The sequence below is a fragment of the Lucilia sericata genome, unplaced genomic scaffold (assembly GCF_015586225.1).
Source record: "Lucilia sericata isolate MDLA Ls3-8-SP2 unplaced genomic scaffold, ASM1558622v1 Contig000647F_arrow, whole genome shotgun sequence".
Taxonomy (NCBI): domain Eukaryota; kingdom Metazoa; phylum Arthropoda; class Insecta; order Diptera; family Calliphoridae; genus Lucilia; species Lucilia sericata.
Genome location: NW_023994653.1, coordinates 29,019 through 48,853, shown reverse-complemented (window position 1 = coordinate 48,853; position 19,835 = coordinate 29,019). Strand labels below are relative to the sequence as shown.

Genomic DNA, 19,835 nt, shown 5'->3' with positions numbered 1-19,835 from the left:
TTTGTCTTATATAGTGTTCTTTTTTTCTTCATTTTTGTTTCCTTCACTGAATTTTTCAAAGTTTTAGCTGTTGTTTTTTTTTTCTGCTGTATAAACTAACAGCTTTTGTTCTTTTGTATGTCCTTCAAGAATGGCGACAAGCTTTTGTGTTCTTTTCTTCTTTTTAATTTGGCGAACAGCGTAGAAAAAAATCACAAAAAAATAAGTGAAAAAATTTGTGTTTAAAGAAGAAATTCTTAAAAACAAAGACAGCTTCAACAGATATCGTGTATTTAAAAGTGTTTAATACCAAAAAAAAACAGAGAGAATTTAAAGCTATTTTTTGTGAATAAAGCAAAGCACACAAGCAAAGAATTGCTTGAGAGCTGACAGTTCAGTTTTTATTAGTTCAAAAGGGAAGTGAATAAGAACATAAAGATCCCTCAAAAGGGTTTTAATAAAAAATCACAACTGTAACTATATATGCTACCTTTCCGAAGCCGAACCTGTGTATATCGCTGCAATAACCTGCTTACCTCTTTCTAACTGATTTATAACTTTAACCGTAGTGGTCTTAAAGACATTTAAAACTAATTTTCATCTTTCTTTTCTCAGCAACTACTAGACTATTTTATACTTTTTATATTCTATTATTTAATGGTTCCATTGGGGGTGGGGGTGTCAACTGACACAGTTTTTATTTAGTTCTAAACAATCCTGCTGGTTTTTCTATACACCGTTTTCTTTAAACAACATCATGTTTAGCTCGTATATTAGCGTCTTTCAGCCAAGTTCTATAGTTTTTTTTTTCTATAAAACTTTTACTCACAACATTGTCTACTTTATTCCAATAAAAACTCTATTCTAGAGGGAGTCTAAAAGCAACAGCGACAAAGCTCAAAACAGAATTTGAAGAACCAAAGAAAACGGGAAGAAGTGGCAGTATTGCCAAGAAAACGAGCTGCTACCAGAAAAAAACTTTAGTTCATATTTTAAATTTTTCATCATTGCTAGAGCGCGTTTAAGACACAAAACTTTTCTTTAAATTCTTATCTCTTTTTCTGTAGCTTCTCAACTTAAGTTTGTTGTTTAATATAGAAGCGAAAAAATAAAAACTGAAATTTATACTCATTTATAGTTTAGTGATAGTTTTTTTTTTTTAGTTTTAAGTTTTTCCCCCTATCATTTCACAAGAATTTTTCTTAACTTTCTTTATATCGCGAAAGAAAGAGTAATTGTCTGTAATGTATGAATAGGGGTGATAATAAATTATTGAATAATGTCCATATAAAGATGATGAACAAAACTTAAATTTATTTCCGATAAAAAAAGTAAATTAAGAAAAAAAATTCTTAACAATCCTTTGATGCATTTTCTATTGAAGGGGTCACTTTTGTGGATGCAATTTTTCTGACTACAAAAGAAATAAACTTTTTAGAAATTTAATTAGAAGCTCAGCAAAGTTTCAATAAAAAGAGTTGGAAAGAAGTTTTTAAACAAAACAAATTGTGTTAACAAAAAATGCAATTAAAAATTGTTTGGCAATGATAGCAAAAAAAAACTCAAACAAAATCATTTAGTAATCATTTTAGTAAGAACAATAGAAATATTTAAAAATCGTACTGCTTTAAAAAACTTTTCCAAAAACTTTCTATAAAAAAGGAAATTTTCCAAAAAAAATCTATAAAAAGAGAAATTTTTCTATAAGAAGAGAAATTTTCCGACAATTTTCTATAAAAAGAGAAAATTTCCAAAATTTTTCTAAAAGAAGAGAAATTTTCTGAAAATTTTCTATAAGAAGAGAAATTTTTCTGAAAATTTTCTATAAGAAGAGAACATTTTCTATAAAAAGAAAAATTTTCCGAAAATTTTTTATTAAAAGAGACATCTTCCGAAAATTTCTTTAAAAAAAGAGATTTTCTAAACAGACAGACAAACAGACGGACGGACGGACATGGCTAGATCATCTTAGAATCTATTAAGGACCCAGAATATACATATATGCTTTTGTAGGTCTATGACCAATATTTCGACGTTTTTTTGATAGAGAAAAAAGAGAAAATTTTCGAAAAAATTCTATAAAAAGAGAAATTTCCATAAAAAGATAAATTTTGGAAAATTTTCTATAAAAAGAGAAATATTTCGAAAACTCTACAAGAAGAGAAATTTTATGATAACTTTCAATAAGAAGAGAAATTTTCAGAAATTTTCTATAAAAAGAGAAATTTTCAGAAATTTTCTATAAAAAGAGAAATTTTCCGAAAATTTTCTACAAAAACAGAAATTTTTCGAAAATTTTCTACAAAATGAGAAATTTTCTTAAAATTTTCTATAAAAAGAGAAATTATCCGACAATTTTCTACAAAAAGAAAAAATGTCCATATAAAGAGAAATTTTTCGCAAGAAAGAGAAATTTTCCGAAAATTTTCTATAAAAAGATACATTTTCCGAAAATTTTCTATAAAAATAAAAATTTTCCGAAAATTTTCTATAAAAAGATAAATTTAAAAAAAAATTTCAAAAAGGGAAATTTTCCGAAAATTTTCTATAAAAACAAAAATTTTCCGATAATTTTCTAAAATTTTCCGTTATGTGAACAACATTAGATTAGAGTACTAAAGCTTGTAGTCTAAACTCACTTTTAAAGGAGTTAACAAAGTTTCTGTCGAACTCCAATTTTGAAGAGGTCAGTATAATAAAATGTTGTTATTAATAACATGACTCTTTTTATTAGGTCTTGATGGCATCTGATAAGTACTAAATACATTCTAACATTAACGAATTTTTATGGCATCGGATAAAAACAAAGTAAATATATGTATGTACGTACTTGTACAAGCTGACATCACAGGAAGTCCAACTTAAGGAAGAACTATAACATAGAGTCCAGCTAACCATAAATGCTATAAAACTTTGTAATAAAGTCAGCATATAAAGGAAGTTGACAATAAAAATTCTTAAGGACATATTCACATTTTATGCCCCTTTCTTCATATCAAAAAATAAAATAAACTAAAATGATTTTAATACACATAAAATTAATATTCTTTAATTAAACTTACACTCAGTTTAACACATTAAATAATACAGAAGAATTACTAGAACAGGAAGAAAGAAAATGTTGAAAAAAATCTATATATTAAATCTAACGCCAAATTAAATTTCAGCACATGATAATAAAAAACGCAGTGGAAATGTCAAACGAACAGACCAACCAACAAAAAGAGATGGGATAAAATAATAAAAGGAACTTCAAAATTTTTTTCCAAAAATAAAAAAACAATAAAAAATTCTAGATATAAATTTATGTAAATAAAATAAACAGCACTGTACTGTAGCAATTGTGTAAAATAGTATTATGAAGTAGTTGTGACGTTGGTAGTAAAAAATTTTACAACTTTTTTACACTAGAATTTGCATATGTTTTTATGAGTTTTATACTTCAAACAATAGTGAATTTTGTATTTGTTTTTTTTTTTTTTTCTTTATTCACTATTTCCTCTTTGTAAAAAAACAACCGCAAATAGAAACTAAAAACTGAAAAAAGTGTTAAAAATACTTAACATTTATTTGGCAAAGAAAATTAAGTATGAGAAAAAAAGCTGAAAAATAACAAACGTCGTCAAATAACAGACGAAATAACAGGGACTGATGTATACAAGATAATATAATAAAAACAGAAAATTTTCTACAAAAATAGCTTTTTTTCCGATAGTTTTCTATAAAAAGGGAAATTTTCCAAGAATTTTCTATAAAAAAAAATTCTGAAAATTTTCTATAAAAAGGGAAATTTTCCAAAAATTTTCTATAAAAAGGGAAATTTTCCAAAAATTTTCTATAAAAAGGGAAATTTTCCAAAAAATTTTTATAATAAGATAAAATTTTCCAAAAAATTTTCCAGAAATTTTCTATAATAGGAGAAAATTTTCCAGAAATTATCTATAATAGGAGAAAATTTTCCAGAAATTTTCTATAATAAGAGAAATTTTCCCAAAATTTTCTATAATTGGAGAAATTTTCCGAAAATTTTCTATAATAGGAGAAAATTTCCGAAAATTTTCTATAATAGGAGAAAATTTCCGAAAATTTTCTATAATAGGAGTAATTTTCCGGAAATTTTCTATAATAGGAGAAATTTTCCGAAAATTTTCTATAATAGGAGAAATTTTCCGAAAATTTTCTATAATAGGAGAAATTTTCCGAAAATTTTCTATAATAGGAGAAATTATCCGAAAATTTTCTATAAAAAGAGAAATTTTAGAAAATTTCCTATGAAAAAAGGAAATTTTCCGAAAATTTCCTATAAAAAAAGGAAATTTTCCGAAAATTTCCTATAAAAAAAGGAAATTTTCCGAAAATTTCCTATAAAAAAAGGAAATTTTCCGAAAATTTCCTATAAAAAACGGAAATTTTCCGAAAATTTCCTATAAAAACGGAAATTTTCCGAAAATTTCCTATAAAAACGGAAATTTTCCGAAAATTTCCTATAAAAAACGGAAATTTTCCGAAAATTTCCTATAAAAAACGGAAATTTTCCGAAAATTTCCTATAAAAAACGGAAATTTTCCGAAAATTTCCTATAAAAAACGGAAATTTTCCGAAAATTTCCTATAAAAATAGAAATTTTCCGAAAATTTCCTATAAAAATAGAAATTTTCCGAAAATTTCCTATAAAAATAGAAATTTTCCGAAAATTTCCTATAAAAATAGAAATTTTCCGAAAATTTCCTATAAAAATAGAAATTTTTCGAAAAAATTTTCTATAAAAATAGAAATTTTCCGAAAAAATTTTCTATAAAAATAGAAATTTTCCGAAAAAATTTTCTATAAAAATAGAAATTTTCCGAAAAAATTTTCTATAAAAATAGAAATGTTCCGAAAATTTTCTATAAAAATAGAAATATTCCGAAAATTTTCTATAAAAATAGAAATGTTCCGAAAATTTTCTATAAAAATAGAAATGTTCCGAAAATTTTCTATAAAAATAGAAATGTTCCGAAAATTTTCTATAAAAATAGAAATGTTCCGAAAATTTTCTATAAAAATAGAAATGTTCCGAAAATTTTCTATAAAAATAGAAATGTTCCGAAAATTTTCTATAAAAATAGAAATGTTCCGAAAATTTTCTATAAAAATAGAAATGTTCCGAAAATTTTCTATAAAAATAGAAATGTTCCGAAAATTTTCTATAAAAATAGAAATGTTCCGAAAATTTTCTATAAAAATAGAAATGTTCCGAAAATTTTCTATAAAAATAGAAATTTTCCGAAAATTTTCTATAAAAATAGAAATTTTCCGAAAATTTTCTATAAAAATAGAAATTTTCCGAAAATTTTCTATAAAAATAGAAATTTTCCGAAAATTTTCTATAAAAATAGAAATTTTCCGAAAATTTTCTATAAAAATAGAAATTTTCCGAAAATTTTCTATAAAAATAGAAATTTTCCGAAAATTTTCTATAAAAGAAAAATTTTCCGAAAATTTTCTACAAAAAGAGAAATTTTCTACAAATTATTTCTATAAATCCCCTCTTTAGTCCAACTTTTATTCCTTTCACTGTTTTAAACAATCACGTTGTAAATGTTTTCTCTTCCTTATTGTATTATTTTTTTATTATTCACATAGCTAAAGCGTAAACTTTTAAAATTATTTAAAAAAGACGTGAAGCTGAAAAAGAAATCTAGAAAAAAAAAAACAAACTATAACAACTTACCGTGTGCATCTTTAGAGGATAATGAACCACCCATACCGGAACCACCACCACCAATGCTGCCGCCACCAATAATATTGCCAGCACCGGGTGAGCCCAGGCCATGTAATGACGCTGAGGAGGAATGAAGTCGAGCTAATGCATTTTGTGTTGGAAACAGCAGAAATAAAAGTAACATAAAAATTCGTAGAAAGGTAGAGCTGGCTGTAGGTGTTAATGTTAGTGTTCTTGTTTTTGTAGCTGTTGCCATAGTTGTTGTTGTTGGTGTTTTTAAACAGCTACAAAAACGCCAAGTTGTTGGCATTAAGATATGACATTTATAGCACTTCATTTTATTGTTTTTTTAACAATAAACTTGTTCAACACAATATGCTTCTCTCCGATTCTACAGCACACTCTTTTCTTCTCGTCTTATCACTTTTTATTATTGTTGTAAGAAACAATTTCACGTCCGTTTCTGTTTCTTCCTTTCTCGTTGTGTCTTGTTTTCTCTGCTTTAATAATTGCAAGACATACTTTTCATCAACTTAATGTTAAGTTTTTTCTTCACTTTTTTTCAACTTTTCTCACTTAAATTTCATCGTTTTGTTTACTGGAAGCCTTTTTCCTCTCGCATTGAGAAAAGATTTTTTTCAATTATTATTCCTTGAAAATGGAAATGATATGGTTATGGCTGTTAACTGCAATGGAAATGTGCAAAAAAGAAATATATTAAAAATTATTATTTACCAAAAGACGCAATCATAATGATAATAATCGTCGTGTTTTTTAAAAACGATTTCAGTTATCTGATTCGTTCGCATTGTTTTCTTGATTTTTTTTATAATTTCTTTGGTTTCATGTCTGTGTATGTTACTGAAATTGTTCAGAGATTGTCTTTAATAATGAGTATTTCATGCAATTTTGTTAAATTCCATGATATCAGTAACAGTTAAATAATTTTTATTGTGATTTCTTTAATTATTTTTTTTTTTTCTGTAAAATGTTAAAAATATTTTTCAATCTCCAAATGGATGATTTTTCAGATATTAAACATTAATTGCAAAAAGTAGAGTGTATCGGAAAATATTTCTATGAAAAGAGAAAATTTCATATATAATCTACATAATGTCTTGGGTATACACTAGCCTACAGTATATTCTATAGTCTGGTCTATTTTCTGGTCTTTAGCTAGTCTAGAGTCCATAGTCTAATATACAGTATATTCTATAGTCTAGTCTATAGTCTAGTCTATAGTCTAGTCTATAGTCTAGTCTATAGTCTAGTCTATAGCCTAGTCTATAGTCTAGTCTATAGTCTAGTCTATAGTCTTAGTCCGATAAGTCTAGTCTATAGTCTCTGGCTATAGTCTAGTCTACATCTAGTCTATAGTCTAGTCTATAGTCTAGTCATAGTCTAGTCTATAGTCTAGTCTATAGTCTAGTCATAGTCTAGTCTATAGTCTAGTCTATGTCTAGTCTAGAGTCTAGTCTAGTCTAGTCTAGTCTAGTCTAGTCTAGTCTAGTCTGGTCTAGTCTAGTCTAGTCTGTCTATTCTAGTCTGGTCTGGTCTGGTCTGGTCTGGTCTGGTCTGGTCTGGTCTGGTCCTGGTCTGGTCCTGGTCTGGTCTAGTCTAGTCTAGTCTAGTCTATAGTCTAGTCTATAGTCTAGTCTATGGCCTAGTCGAGTCTAGTCTAATATCCTATAGTCTATAGTCCTAGTCTAGTCTGCGTCTATAGTCTAGTCTAGTCTATAGTCCGAGTCTAGTCTAGTCTATAGTCTAGTCTATAGTCTAGTCTATAGTCTAGTCTATAGTCTAGTCTATAGTCTAGTCTATAGTCTAGTCTATAGTCTAGTCTATAGTCTAGTCTATAGTCTAGTCTATAGTCTAGTCTATAGTCTAGTCTATAGTCTAGTGTATAGTCTAGTCTACAGTCTAGTCTATAGTCTAGTCTATAGTCTAGTCTATAGTCTAGTCTAGTCTAGTCTAGTCTAGTCTAGTCTAGTCTAGTCTAGTCTAGTCTAGTCTAGTCTAGTCTAGTCTAGTCTGGTCTAGTCTAGTCTAGTCTAGTCTAGTCTACTCTACTCTACTCTACTCTACTCTACTCTAGTCTAGTCTAGTCTAGTCTAGTCTAGTCTAGTCTAGTCTAGTCTAGTCTAGTCTAGTCTAGTCTAGTCTAGTCTACTAGTCTAGTCTAGTCTAGTCTATAGTCTAGTCTATAGTCTAGTCTATAGTCTAGTCTATAGTCTAGTCTAGTCTAGTCTAGTCTATAGTCTAGTCTAGTCTATAGTCTAGTCTAGTCTATAGTCTAGTCTAGTCTAGTCTAGTCTAGTCTAGTCTAGTCTAGTCTAGTCTAGTCTAGTCTAGTCTAGTCTAGTCTAGTCTAGTCTAGTCTAGTCTAGTCTAGTCTAGTCTAGTCTAGTCTAGTCTAGTCTATAGTCTAGTCTAGTCTATAGTCTAGTCTATAGTCTAGTGTATAGTCTAGTCTATAGTTTAGTCTATAGTCTAGTCTATAGTTTAGTCTATAGTCTAGTCTATAGTCTAGTCTAGTCTATAGTCTAGTCTAGTCTATAGTCTAGTCTAGTCTAGTCTAGTCTATAGTCTAGTCTAGTCTATAGTCTAGTCTAGTCTAGTCTAGTCTAGTCTAGTCTAGTCTAGTCTAGTCTAGTCTAGTCTAGTCTAGTCTAGTCTAGTCTAGTCTAGTCTAGTCTAGTCTATTCTAGTCTAGTCTAGTCTAGTCTAGTCTAGTCTAGTCTAGTCTAGTCTAGTCTACTCTAGTCTAGTCTAGTCTAGTCTAGTCTAGTCTAGTCTAGTCTATAGTCTAGTCTAGTCTATAGTCTAGTCTAGTCTATAGTCTAGTCTATAGTCTAGTGTATAGTCTAGTCTATAGTCTAGTCTATAGTTTAGTCTATAGTTTAGTCTATAGTCTAGTCTATAGTCTAGTCTATAGTCTAGTCTATAGTCTAGTCTAGTCCATAGTCTAGTCTAGTCTCGTCTATAGTCTAGTCTAGTCTATAGTCTAGTCTAGTCTAGTCTATAGTCTAGTCTATAGTCTAGTCTATAGTCTAGTCTATAGTCTAGTCTATAGTCTAGTCTATAGTATAGTATATAGTCTAGTCTATAGTCTAGTCTATAGTCTAGTCTATAGTCTAGTCTATAGTCTAGTCTATAGTCTAGTCTATAGTCTAGTCTATAGTCTAGTCTATAGTCTAGTCTATAGTCTAGTCTATAGTCTAGTCTATAGTCTAGTCTATAGTCTAGTCTATAGTCTAGTCTACAGTCTAGTCTATAGTCTAGTCTATAGTCTAGTCTACAGTCTAGTCTATAGTCTAGTCTATAGTCTAGTCTAGTCTAGTCTAGTCTAGTCTAGTCTAGTCTAGTCTGGTCTAGTCTAGTCTAGTCTACTCTAGTCTAGTCTAGTCTAGTCTAGTCTAGTCTAGTCTAGTCTATAGTCTAGTCTAGTCTAGTCTAGTCTATAGTCTAGTCTATAGTCTAGTCTAGTCTATAGTCTAGTCTAGTCTATAGTCTAGTCTAGTCTAGTCTAGTCTAGTCTAGTCTAGTCTAGTCTAGTCTAGTCTAGTCTAGTCTAGTCTAGTCTAGTCTAGTCTAGTCTATAGTCTAGTCTAGTCTAGTCTAGTCTAGTCTAGTCTAGTCTAGTCTAGTCTAGTCTAGTCTAGTCTAGTCTAGTCTAGTCTATAGTCTAGTCTAGTCTATTGTCTAGTCTATAGTCTAGTGTATAGTCTAGTCTATAGTCTAGTCTATAGTTTAGTCTATAGTTTAGTCTATAGTCTAGTCTATAGTTTAGTCTATAGTCTAGTCTATAGTCTAGTCTATAGTCTAGGCTATAGTCTAGTCTATAGTCTAGTCTATAGTCTAGTCTATAGTCTAGTCTATAGTCTAGTCTATAGTCTAGTCTATAGTCTAGTCTATAGTCTAGTCTGTAGACTAGTTTATAGTTAAGTCTATAGCCTCGTCTACAATCTAGTCTATTGTCTGATTTGTATAATCCTACCAATTGAAACTTGTTTCAATCATTTACATATTAATAGACCCTAAATAACATCACCTTTAACATATTTGCTCCTATTTTTAGGTCAACTATTGAGTTATCTACAAATGTAAATATAATTTCCTCATATTTATTTATAAGACTAATAAACTTATTGTGTTTTGTTTTTATTCATTCAATATTATTACGACATGTTAGTTGTTCCAATTATACTTGAACTTCTCTCACCCTTAATAATATATTGTAATATATTTTTTGTATAAAACTATTTGTTTTAGACTTTATTAATGTAGACATTTACTATTTCATTTATAATGATTTTTTTTTTGTTTCACTATAAACTGAATTTTAATAGAGAATAAGAAGAAGAACAAATACAAATAAAACTACATATTTGTCCTCCATTTATAAACAAACAAACGAACACATACATACATACATTTCCACAAACTTAAGTATTTACTTAATATGTTTGTTGATTAAGTGTGAGTTGGAATGAGAGAGCAATAGTGTGAGTATGTGAATGAATGCATAAGCATGTGTAAATGTATTAAAGGTATACGAGCTTCATAGTCTACACATCCGGCATTTATGGCTCTTTAAATGCAGGGCACAAAACAAACAAACCAACACAAATAAAATAAATATGAATAAGGAGAACAATGAAGGAAAAAGAAAAAAACGGAAACGTGGCCTGTTTCCGTTCAATTTTTACATGCACATACGACGTTTATTCACACAAAAAAAAAAAAATATTACAACTCCAACAACTAGAATATGAAACGTAGCTTCAGCAAAGTTCTATAACATAAAGATACAACAAATGTGACATTGCATGTTTTATTATGAAACAATGACTGAGTTGTATAACAAAATTGTTCTCATTTTACAGAAAATAAAAAAAAAATAAACATATTTTTTGTTTAAGGATTATTCATACAGGCCACTGTGGTGCGAGTGTATATGTTTGTGTGTACTCTTACTTATACATAAAACATACTTCAAAATATAAGGAAGTTTTAATAAAAATGTTTGAATTTGTTTAGAAAGAAAAAAAACTGCATGGAAAAACATCAACAAACATGACAACAGATTTTTTTTATACAATTAATTTATTTCAGACTCTAGTCTAGTCTATAGTCTAGTCTATAGTCTAGTCTATAGTCTAGTCTATAGTCTAGTCTATAGTCTAGTCTATAGTCTAGTCTATAGTCTAGTCTATAGTCTAGTCTAGTAGTCTATAGTCTAGTCTATAGTCTAGTCTATAGTCTAGTCTATAGTCTAGTCTATAGTCTAGTCTATAGTCTAGTCTATAGTCTAGTCTATAGTCTAGTCTATAGTCTAGTCTATAGTCTAGTCTATAGTCTAGTCTATAGTCTAGTCTATAGTCTAGTCTATAGTCTAGTCTATAGTCTAGTCTATTGTCTAGTCTATAGCTAGTCTATTGTCTAGTCTATAGTCTAGTCTATAGTCTAGTCTATAGTCTAGTCTATAGTCTAGTCTATAGTCTAGACTATAGTCTAGTCTATAGTCTAGACTATAGTCTAGTCTATAGTCTAGTCTATAGTCTAGACTATAGTCTAGTCTATAGTCTAGTCTATAGTCCTAGTCTATAGTCTAGTCTATAGTCTAGTCTATAGTTTAGTCTATAGTCTAGTCTATAGTCTAGTCTATAGTCTAGTCTATAGTCTAGTCTGTAGTCTAGTCTATAGTCTAGTCTATAATCTAGTCTATAGTCCAGTCTATAGTCTAGTCTATAGTCCAGTCTATACTCTAGTCTATAGTCTAGTCTATTGTCTAGTTTACAGTCTAGTTCATAGTATAGTCATATCTAATCTATATATTCTACTAATTCTTACAAATAGTTGTTATAACTTATAAGGAACACCTCTAATATTTTATTTTATCATTTCCACACTCTTAGTCAATGATTATAAATGTGTTGGCTATTTGTTATCCATTTCCAATTTAAGTTTTTGTTCTTTACTCGGATACTCCATTTTTTTTTTTTTCTTTTTGCCATTATTATTACTATTTAAGTTTATTACTCCCTCTACTATAATTTTTAGCACTTATCTATTTAACTATTTTTATTTTCATGCTTCAGTAATAACAGCCTTTTTCCTTAGACAGTTTATTTAAACCAAACGAAATAATAAAGAAAAAAAGAAAAACAAATGAATCCTTATTGTTTGTACTTATACTCATACACTTAAAGTTAAACACACAAACACTTATATTTCAGTACACACACACATTTAATATAAAAACATCATTTGTCTCAACATCCCCACTCGTCGAAAAAGGTACTTTAACACAATCACACACATTTATCTAATGTTGCAAAAGACAAACTTTTGTTGTTTTTGATGGGTTTTTTGTTTCTTTTTTTCCTAGTACATTTTCTCTTTCTAATGTCTCCAGTTTTTCCATTTATTTTGTTCCTGTTCTCCATATACAGCCACTTGTTTTCTACTATGATGTCGATGATAATGGTCATTGAAGCGATCATTGGAAACATGTAATAAACAGAACTTGAGAACGGGGAAAAAGGTAGGAAATTTTAGACATACTTATAACAACATTTATACAAACACTCGTACACTTCGTACATCATACATTTCTACAAACATATGTTTTTCGTAAAGTTGTAGTGGTATAGTTATAAAGTAAAAACCGCTTTTGTCCTTTGCCCTCGAGTTCAATAATACTTCTATAACAAATTATTTTAAAGGTATTTAAGTTTAAAAATACAATAAAAAAAGAAGGATGCCTTAGCGTTAAGGTTTTTAGTAATGTTCTATTAATACATCAGTTGTCAGTCATGTGACAGACTGTATGTTAAACAATTGGAAATAATTTACCAACTTTACAGAAACTTAAGCCGAGAGGTTTTGGTGGTACCTTGAAAATTTAATAAAAAAAAGTGATTTCAACATGGCTGTAGCAGACGAGAGGTTTTTCGACATCATTAGCCTAGTTAACCGATTTTTGTTGGATACCATAAACTAGGGAAACCTTCCCTTACTCAAATAACTCGTACATAACATGAAGTAACTGCTTTTAAACATAGAGTTAGTTATTTGATCAAAATAAAAATACTTTTTATATAAATAATATAATAATTCAATTGGAAATAGCTTCTTACAACTACAAAAAGGTGAGGTTTAGAAATAAAAAAATCTACTTAAAAAATAGCCAATAACGCTATTAAGTGGAACATTGTGTACCCTAAAACTACAATAGTTTCAAAGTTTGTGAACAGATTTTGTCGAGTAAACAGACTCATAAATTCTCGCCATTATTAGACTAAATTATAGACTAGACTATAGACTAGACTATAGACGAGACTATAGACGAGACTATAGACGAGACTATAGACTAGACTATAGACTAGACTACAGACTAGACTACAGACTAGACTATAGACTAGACTATAGACTTGACTATAGACTAGACTATAGACTAGACTATAGTCTAGACTATAGTCTAGACTATAGGCTAGACTACAGACAAGACTGTAAACGAGACTATAGACGAGACTATAGACGAGACTATAGACGAGACTATAGACGAGACTATAGACTAGACTATAGACTATAGACTAGACTATAGACTAGACTAGACTATAGACAAGACTATAGACTAGACTATAGACTAGACTATAGACTGGACTATAGGCTAGACCATAGACTAGACTGTAGACTAGACTATAGACTAGACTATTGACTAGACCATAGACTAGACTATAGACTAGACTATAGACTAGACTACAGACACGACTATAGACTAGACTATAGACAAGACTACAGACACGACTATAGACTAGACTATAGACTACACTATAGACTAGACTATAGACTAGACTATAGACTAGACTATAGACTAGACTATAGATTAGACTAGACTATAGACTAGACTATAGACTATAGACTAGACTATAGACTAGACTATAGACTAGACTATAGGCTAGACTATAGACTAGACTATAGACTAGACTATAGGCTAGACTATAGACTAGACTATAGACCAGACTATAGACTAGGCTATAGACTAGACTATAGACTAGACTATAGACTAGTCTGTGGTCTAGTCTATAGTCTACTCTGGTCTATAGTCTAGTTTAGTCTAGTCTAGTACTTGGACTATTTATTAAAAGTTTATAAGTTAGAAAAAGTATTGAAAATGACTTGGTGGTACTAAAGTAATGAATTTTTCCTGTATGCTCTCTATCTTTATCATCAGTTCAGTCTTTTTCTTTAAGGATGTTAACATGAGCCCTGTATCAAGAGAAAAAGTATTGACAGAAAGTGCTAATACATAACTAGTGTTGCAACTGGTTGTTTAGTGCAGAGTCCGGATCTAGTTGAAACATGTTTTGTCACACTTACTTGCTGAACAACTTCCTTAAGGAGAAATACTGAACTGAGCATACAACCTAATTACTGCAGTGACTTATTCTGGGAAGCTAGAGACCGATTCTATCGTTTGTCACACACAAATTGCCCTCAAGTTAATATACCCTTACTTCCAGTTGTTTATTGAATGGCCTTAAAACAAAAAGCTTTCCCTCTTTAAGCATCTAACTGGTGTGAGTAAAAATAAGCTTTAAAGTAGATTATATTTTCTTATTTTGGTTGCCATACTACACGACAATTTCAAAGAAAATCAAATAAATTAATAATTTATGGACAACAAAAGTTAAATTATTTACTAGTCATTGTTGATTTCTATAGCGTTTTTTTTTTTTTTGCAAACAAAAGAAATAATTTTTATTAGGAAATGAAAAAAAATAAGCAGCAATTATTTGTTTTCAGAATTTAAAGTCAAGAGATACTAACGAGAAATATTGTGATATAGTATGTCTTGCTAAATATAATACTAAAGTTTAATGATTCCCTTTAAAAATTAAAAAATAATGAATGATATAAACATTGGAGGACGTATTGTTACATAATTAACAGGAAATGAAATTTGACAGGTGATGTAAACAATTTTAGGAAAAATATTCAAATATTTGGTAAATCGCTTAAAGAAAACTTTTTAAGGCAATATGTTCTACTAATCAATTTTAAACTAATTTAATTTAAAAAGTGTTTTATATTTAAATAATAAATTTCTTTTAAGCATTATTAGCTAAACCCAGATTTTTTTACATTTTCAATAGTTTATTTATGAAACTGACATTTTGTGGCTTAAAGCTTTAGCTACTGACAGTTGTAGTAATAAATTTTTATGGATAGAACATTACAAGCAGCAATGTAAACAAAAATACAAAAAAAAAACACAAAAACTTATTTCCTCAAAATTTATTATGCAATTTAATAAATATGGCTTCCTTTTGTTTCCGGTTAATATTCATTGGCATTTTAGGCGTAAGAAAACAAAAAAATAAATAACCATAATATTAAAATAAACCTAAAAAGAAATACAATGTACAACAAACACCAAAAAATAAATAAAAAACAAGATCTGAAGAAAAACTAAAACAAAAATTGTTTGTGTTAAACCAAAGGATATGGCTTATCAACATGCCAAAGTTAATGCTTATTGGCATTGAAAATCATTCAAAGGAGGAGCAAAAAGTACACAAACCTTATACTATATATGGCTATTTAGTTGCTTACCGATATAAAAAAAGGTAGATAAATAACCATTTAACGCCTACTTGACAGGAAGGCGCAAACGGAATTAAATCAGCACCAAGGGCTGTTGTTATACTAGAACTATAGCAACTAACACATAGGCCCCAAACATCCATCACCTCTTTAAGCAATAAAGCCTGGAAAACTGAAAAAGAAAATCTCATCGCCCTCCTGTCCCTTTTCATCTAATAATAATGCAATATTACACCGTTAAATTGAAAGCAATCAAAATGAAACATTCAAAAACTAATATAAAAAGTGAAAAGGAATAATAAATTTCAATTTCAACATAATATTGCCACAAAAAGCAAAAAAACGAAAAAAAAAAACTAAAACACAGCAGCTATAACCTTAACAACAGCAAATATTGTAGAAACCCAAGTCATTTATATTTATAAATTCGTAAGAAAACAGCAAAACAGGAAATAAAAGAAAAAATATAAAAATAAACCTAAATATATAGATAATACCTAAAATGTACATTCCATCACATGGATCAACAAAATAACGCCTGTTTTCTTTTTTTATTTTTTTGAGAAAAAATGCCATGTTAGCAATAATAAAAAAAAAATTCTGCAGTATCTTAATTTTGCCACACACACATAAGGTTGTGAAATAAAAAAAGCAAATAAATAAAATAAAAATGGCCAGCTAAAGACTCTACAAAATTCGAATGCTGTCAGTCATTTTTGTACATACATATTATGTATGTATATAAACAAAAATTATACGCATAAATTGGCTAGTGAGCATAAGAATTAGTCCTGCTATTTTGGCAACCAAAACTTATTAAATAAGATAAATTTGTTTCTTTAAGGCTGATCTAGTAATCGAACAAACAATTCCTGTAAGGCCAAAATAATATTTAATATCCATTGAAGAAAATTGCTGTAGAAGTTAATGATATTTTTGAAGGAGTTATTTTGATAATTTTAGGTATATGTATTTCCAAGTTATCGGTTTTGAGGATGTGATAAACTTGAATTAAATCAGATTATAAAAACCTTATTCACGGGATAGACTTGCTGACATCCACTGACAGTAATAATGATATGCGATATGAATAAAATCTAAGTAAGCTAGTCTTAGATCATCACTAAATGGACATTTATAAAATCAGTATTAATATTTATTTAAACAATCCAAAAAATATGTTAAATCCAGAACTAGAGTATACTTGTTATAACAAGTATACTCTAGTATACTCTAGACACCTGTACGTATAAGTGTTAATTATTTAATTATAGTACAAATATTAAGTATACGCCTACTTTTCTGATCATAAATGATAATCTCGTCGCGAGAAAACGGTAGCCTCCTTTCGACTCTTCTAAACGAGTCTTTTATGAGCCCCGCTTCTGATCAGATCTGAACGAGTCGGATTACTGATAGTTTTAAAGTTATTTTCGAATCATATTATAGTAATTTTTGAGTCTTTTCTGAGTAATTTTTATGTCTGTTACAGACAAATACAATAATACAGAAAACAGTTTTTGATCTTACGACTGGGCGAAATATAATTACAAATTGACTTTATAAACAATCACATTTCAAACACCTGGATGATTTATTTCTGATTGCTTTACATTTTGTTGATTTGCTGTCTAGTCTATAGTCTAGTCTATAGTCTAGTCTATAGTCTAGTCTATAGTCTAGTCTATAGTCTAGTCTATAGTCTAGTCTATAGTCTAGTCTATAGTCTAGTCTAGTCTAGTCTATAGTCTAGTCTATAGTCTAGTCTATAGTCTAGTCTATAGTCTAGTCTATAGTCTAGTCTATAGTCTAGTCTATAGTCTAGTCTATAGTCTAGTCTATAGTCTAGTCTATAGTCTAGTCTATAGTCTAGTCTATAGTCTAGTCTATAGTCTAGTCTATAGTCTAGTCTATAGTCTAGTCTATAGTCTAGTCTATAGTCTAGTCTATAGTCTAGTCTATAGTCTAGTCTATAGTCTATAGTCTATCTATAGTCTAGTCTATAGTCTAGTCTATAGTCTAGTCTATAGTCTAGTCTATAGTCTAGTCTATAGTCTAGTCTATAGTCTAGTCTATAGTCTAGTCTATAGTCTAGTCTATAGTCTAGTCTATAGTCTAGTCTATAGTCTAGTCTATAGTCTAGTCTATAGTCTAGTCTATAGTCTAGTCTATAGTCTAGTCTATAGTCTAGTCTATAGTCTAGTCTATAGTCTAGTCTATAGTCTAGTCTATAGTCTAGTCTATAGTCTAGTCTATAGTCTAGTCTATAGTCTAGTCTATAGTCTAGTCTATAGTCTAGTCTATAGTCTAGTCTATAGTCTAGTCTATAGTCTAGTCTATAGTCTAGTCTATAGTCTAGTCTATAGTCTAGTCTATAGTCTAGTCTATAGTCTAGTCTATAGTCTAGTCTATAGTCTAGTCTATAGTCTAGTCTATAGTCTAGTCTATAGTCTAGTCTATAGTCTAGTCTATAGTCTAGTCTATAGTCTAGTCTATAGTCTAGTCTATAGTCTAGTCTATAGTCTAGTCTATAGTCTAGTCTATAGTCTAGTCTATAGTCTAGTCTATAGTCTAGTCTATAGTCTAGTCTATAGTCTAGTCTATAGTCTAGTCTATAGTCTAGTCTATAGTCTAGTCTATAGTCTAGTCTATAGTCTAGTCTATAGTCTAGTCTATAGTCTAGTCTATAGTCTAGTCTATAGTCTAGTCTATAGTCTAGTCTATAGTCTAGTCTATAGTCTAGTCTATAGTCTAGTCTATAGTCTAGTCTATAGTCTAGTCTATAGTCTAGTCTATAGTCTAGTCTATAGTCTAGTCTATAGTCTAGTCTAGTCTATAATCTAGTCTAGTCTATAGTCTAGTCTTTAGTCTGGTCTATAGTCTAGTCTATAGTCTGGTCTATAGTTTAGTCTATAGTCTAGTCTATAGTATAGTCTATAGTCTAGTCTATAGTCTAGTCTATAGTCTAGTCTATAGTCTAGTCTATAGTCTAGTCTATAGTCTAGTCTATAGTATAGTCTAGTCTATAGTCTAGTCTATAGTATAGTCTAGTCTATAGTCTAGTCTATAGTCTAGTCTATAGTCTAGTCTATAGTCTAGTCTATAGTCTAGTCTATAGTCTAGTCTATAGTCTAGTCTATAGTCTAGTCTATAGTCTAGTCTATAGTCTAGTCTATAGTCTAGTCTATAGTCTAGTCTATAGTCTATAGTCTAGTCTATAGTCTAGTCTATAGTCTAGTCTATAGTCTAGTCTATAGTCTAGTCTATAGTCTAGTCTATAGTCTGGTCTATAGTCTAGTCTATAGTCTAGTCTATAGTCTAGTCTATAGTCTAGTCTATAGTCTAGTCTATAGTCTGGTGTATAGTCCAGTCTGTAGTCTATAGTCCAGTCTATAGACTAGTCTATAGTCTATAGTCTAGTCTATAGTCTAGTCTATAGTCTAGTCTATAGTCTAGTCTATAGTCTAGTCTATAGTCTAGTCTATAGTCTCGTCTATAGTCTAGTCTATTGTCTAGTCTATGGTCTAGTCTAGTCTATAATCTAGTCCATGGCCTAGTCTATATTCAAGTCTGCCTTTAATAGTCAATAGACTATTTCATGGCCTATTTAATAAAATAACTTAAATTCCATCCAATAGAATAACCAGTTTCTTATGAATATACGTGTCCATAGTTTAGTCAATATGCTATTCCGTAGTCCATTCCAACCCGATAATCTTTAAAATTACTCTGATAAAGGTATTGTCAAATGTCACCACACATATTTTCAGGTATTGAAAATTCCCACTTATTCGACGAAATAATAATACTCTAGAAAAATAACAAACCTACAACTCTGTTATTTTTTTAAAGAATCCTTAAAAAAAACGTTACACAAAAAAAAACGCAAGAAAAACGAATGGATAAAACACAACAAAAAGCCAAAGAATATAAATAAGAAAATAAAAATAAATTATACAATGTTTAACCTCTGAAATAAATTAAAGAAGGCACAAAACGGCAAGAGCCAACATTTTGCGCAACAAGAACAAAAAAAGGATCCATCAAAAAAATCCCATCAGCAACGCAGACACACACACTCACTCACAATACATGTCAGTTAAAATTGAAAGCAGGGAAAATAGCACAAGGAAAATAAGAATAAAGAAATTTTCTCTATAATAAAAAAATCATCTATAAAATTTTTTCAACTAAACATTTATACTGCATAAATACACATAAATAGAGGAGGTAAATACGGGAAAAATGCGAAGGAATTCCAATGAATTGAACCAAATTCAAACAAACAAACATGGAAAGAAGCAGTCAAAATAACAATAATATTATCTTACAATTTCAAAAGAATTACGTGGGTTGTAAAATAAACCAGCTGTGTTGTGTAGTCTGCATCTCCCCCAAATACACTTTGCTTGGCTGAACAAGTATAGTTTTGTTTTAACAAGCACATCTATGGTCTTTTGTATAAAAAAGGAGGGTTAAAAGGTTGTCTAAAGATTGGTAGAAAAAAATAATAATGAAAAGGATTTAATCAGGATGTAAG

At 29.4% G+C, this 19,835-nt stretch overlaps 1 protein-coding gene across 1 annotated transcript in view; it reads right to left on the bottom strand.

Moving 5' to 3' along the window:
- Positions 1–6,315, bottom strand: part of LOC119607033 (nephrin-like) — a gene marked incomplete at its 3' end in the record, with an annotated part of 200,152 nt that extends 193,837 nt beyond the window's left edge. Inside the window, exon 1 of the mRNA XM_037960750.1 lies at positions 5,693–6,315. Within this exon, the coding sequence (XP_037816678.1) occupies positions 5,693–6,020 (328 nt within the window). The remainder of the gene's footprint in view (positions 1–5,692) is intronic.
- Between the last annotated feature and the right edge of the window lie 13,520 nt (positions 6,316–19,835).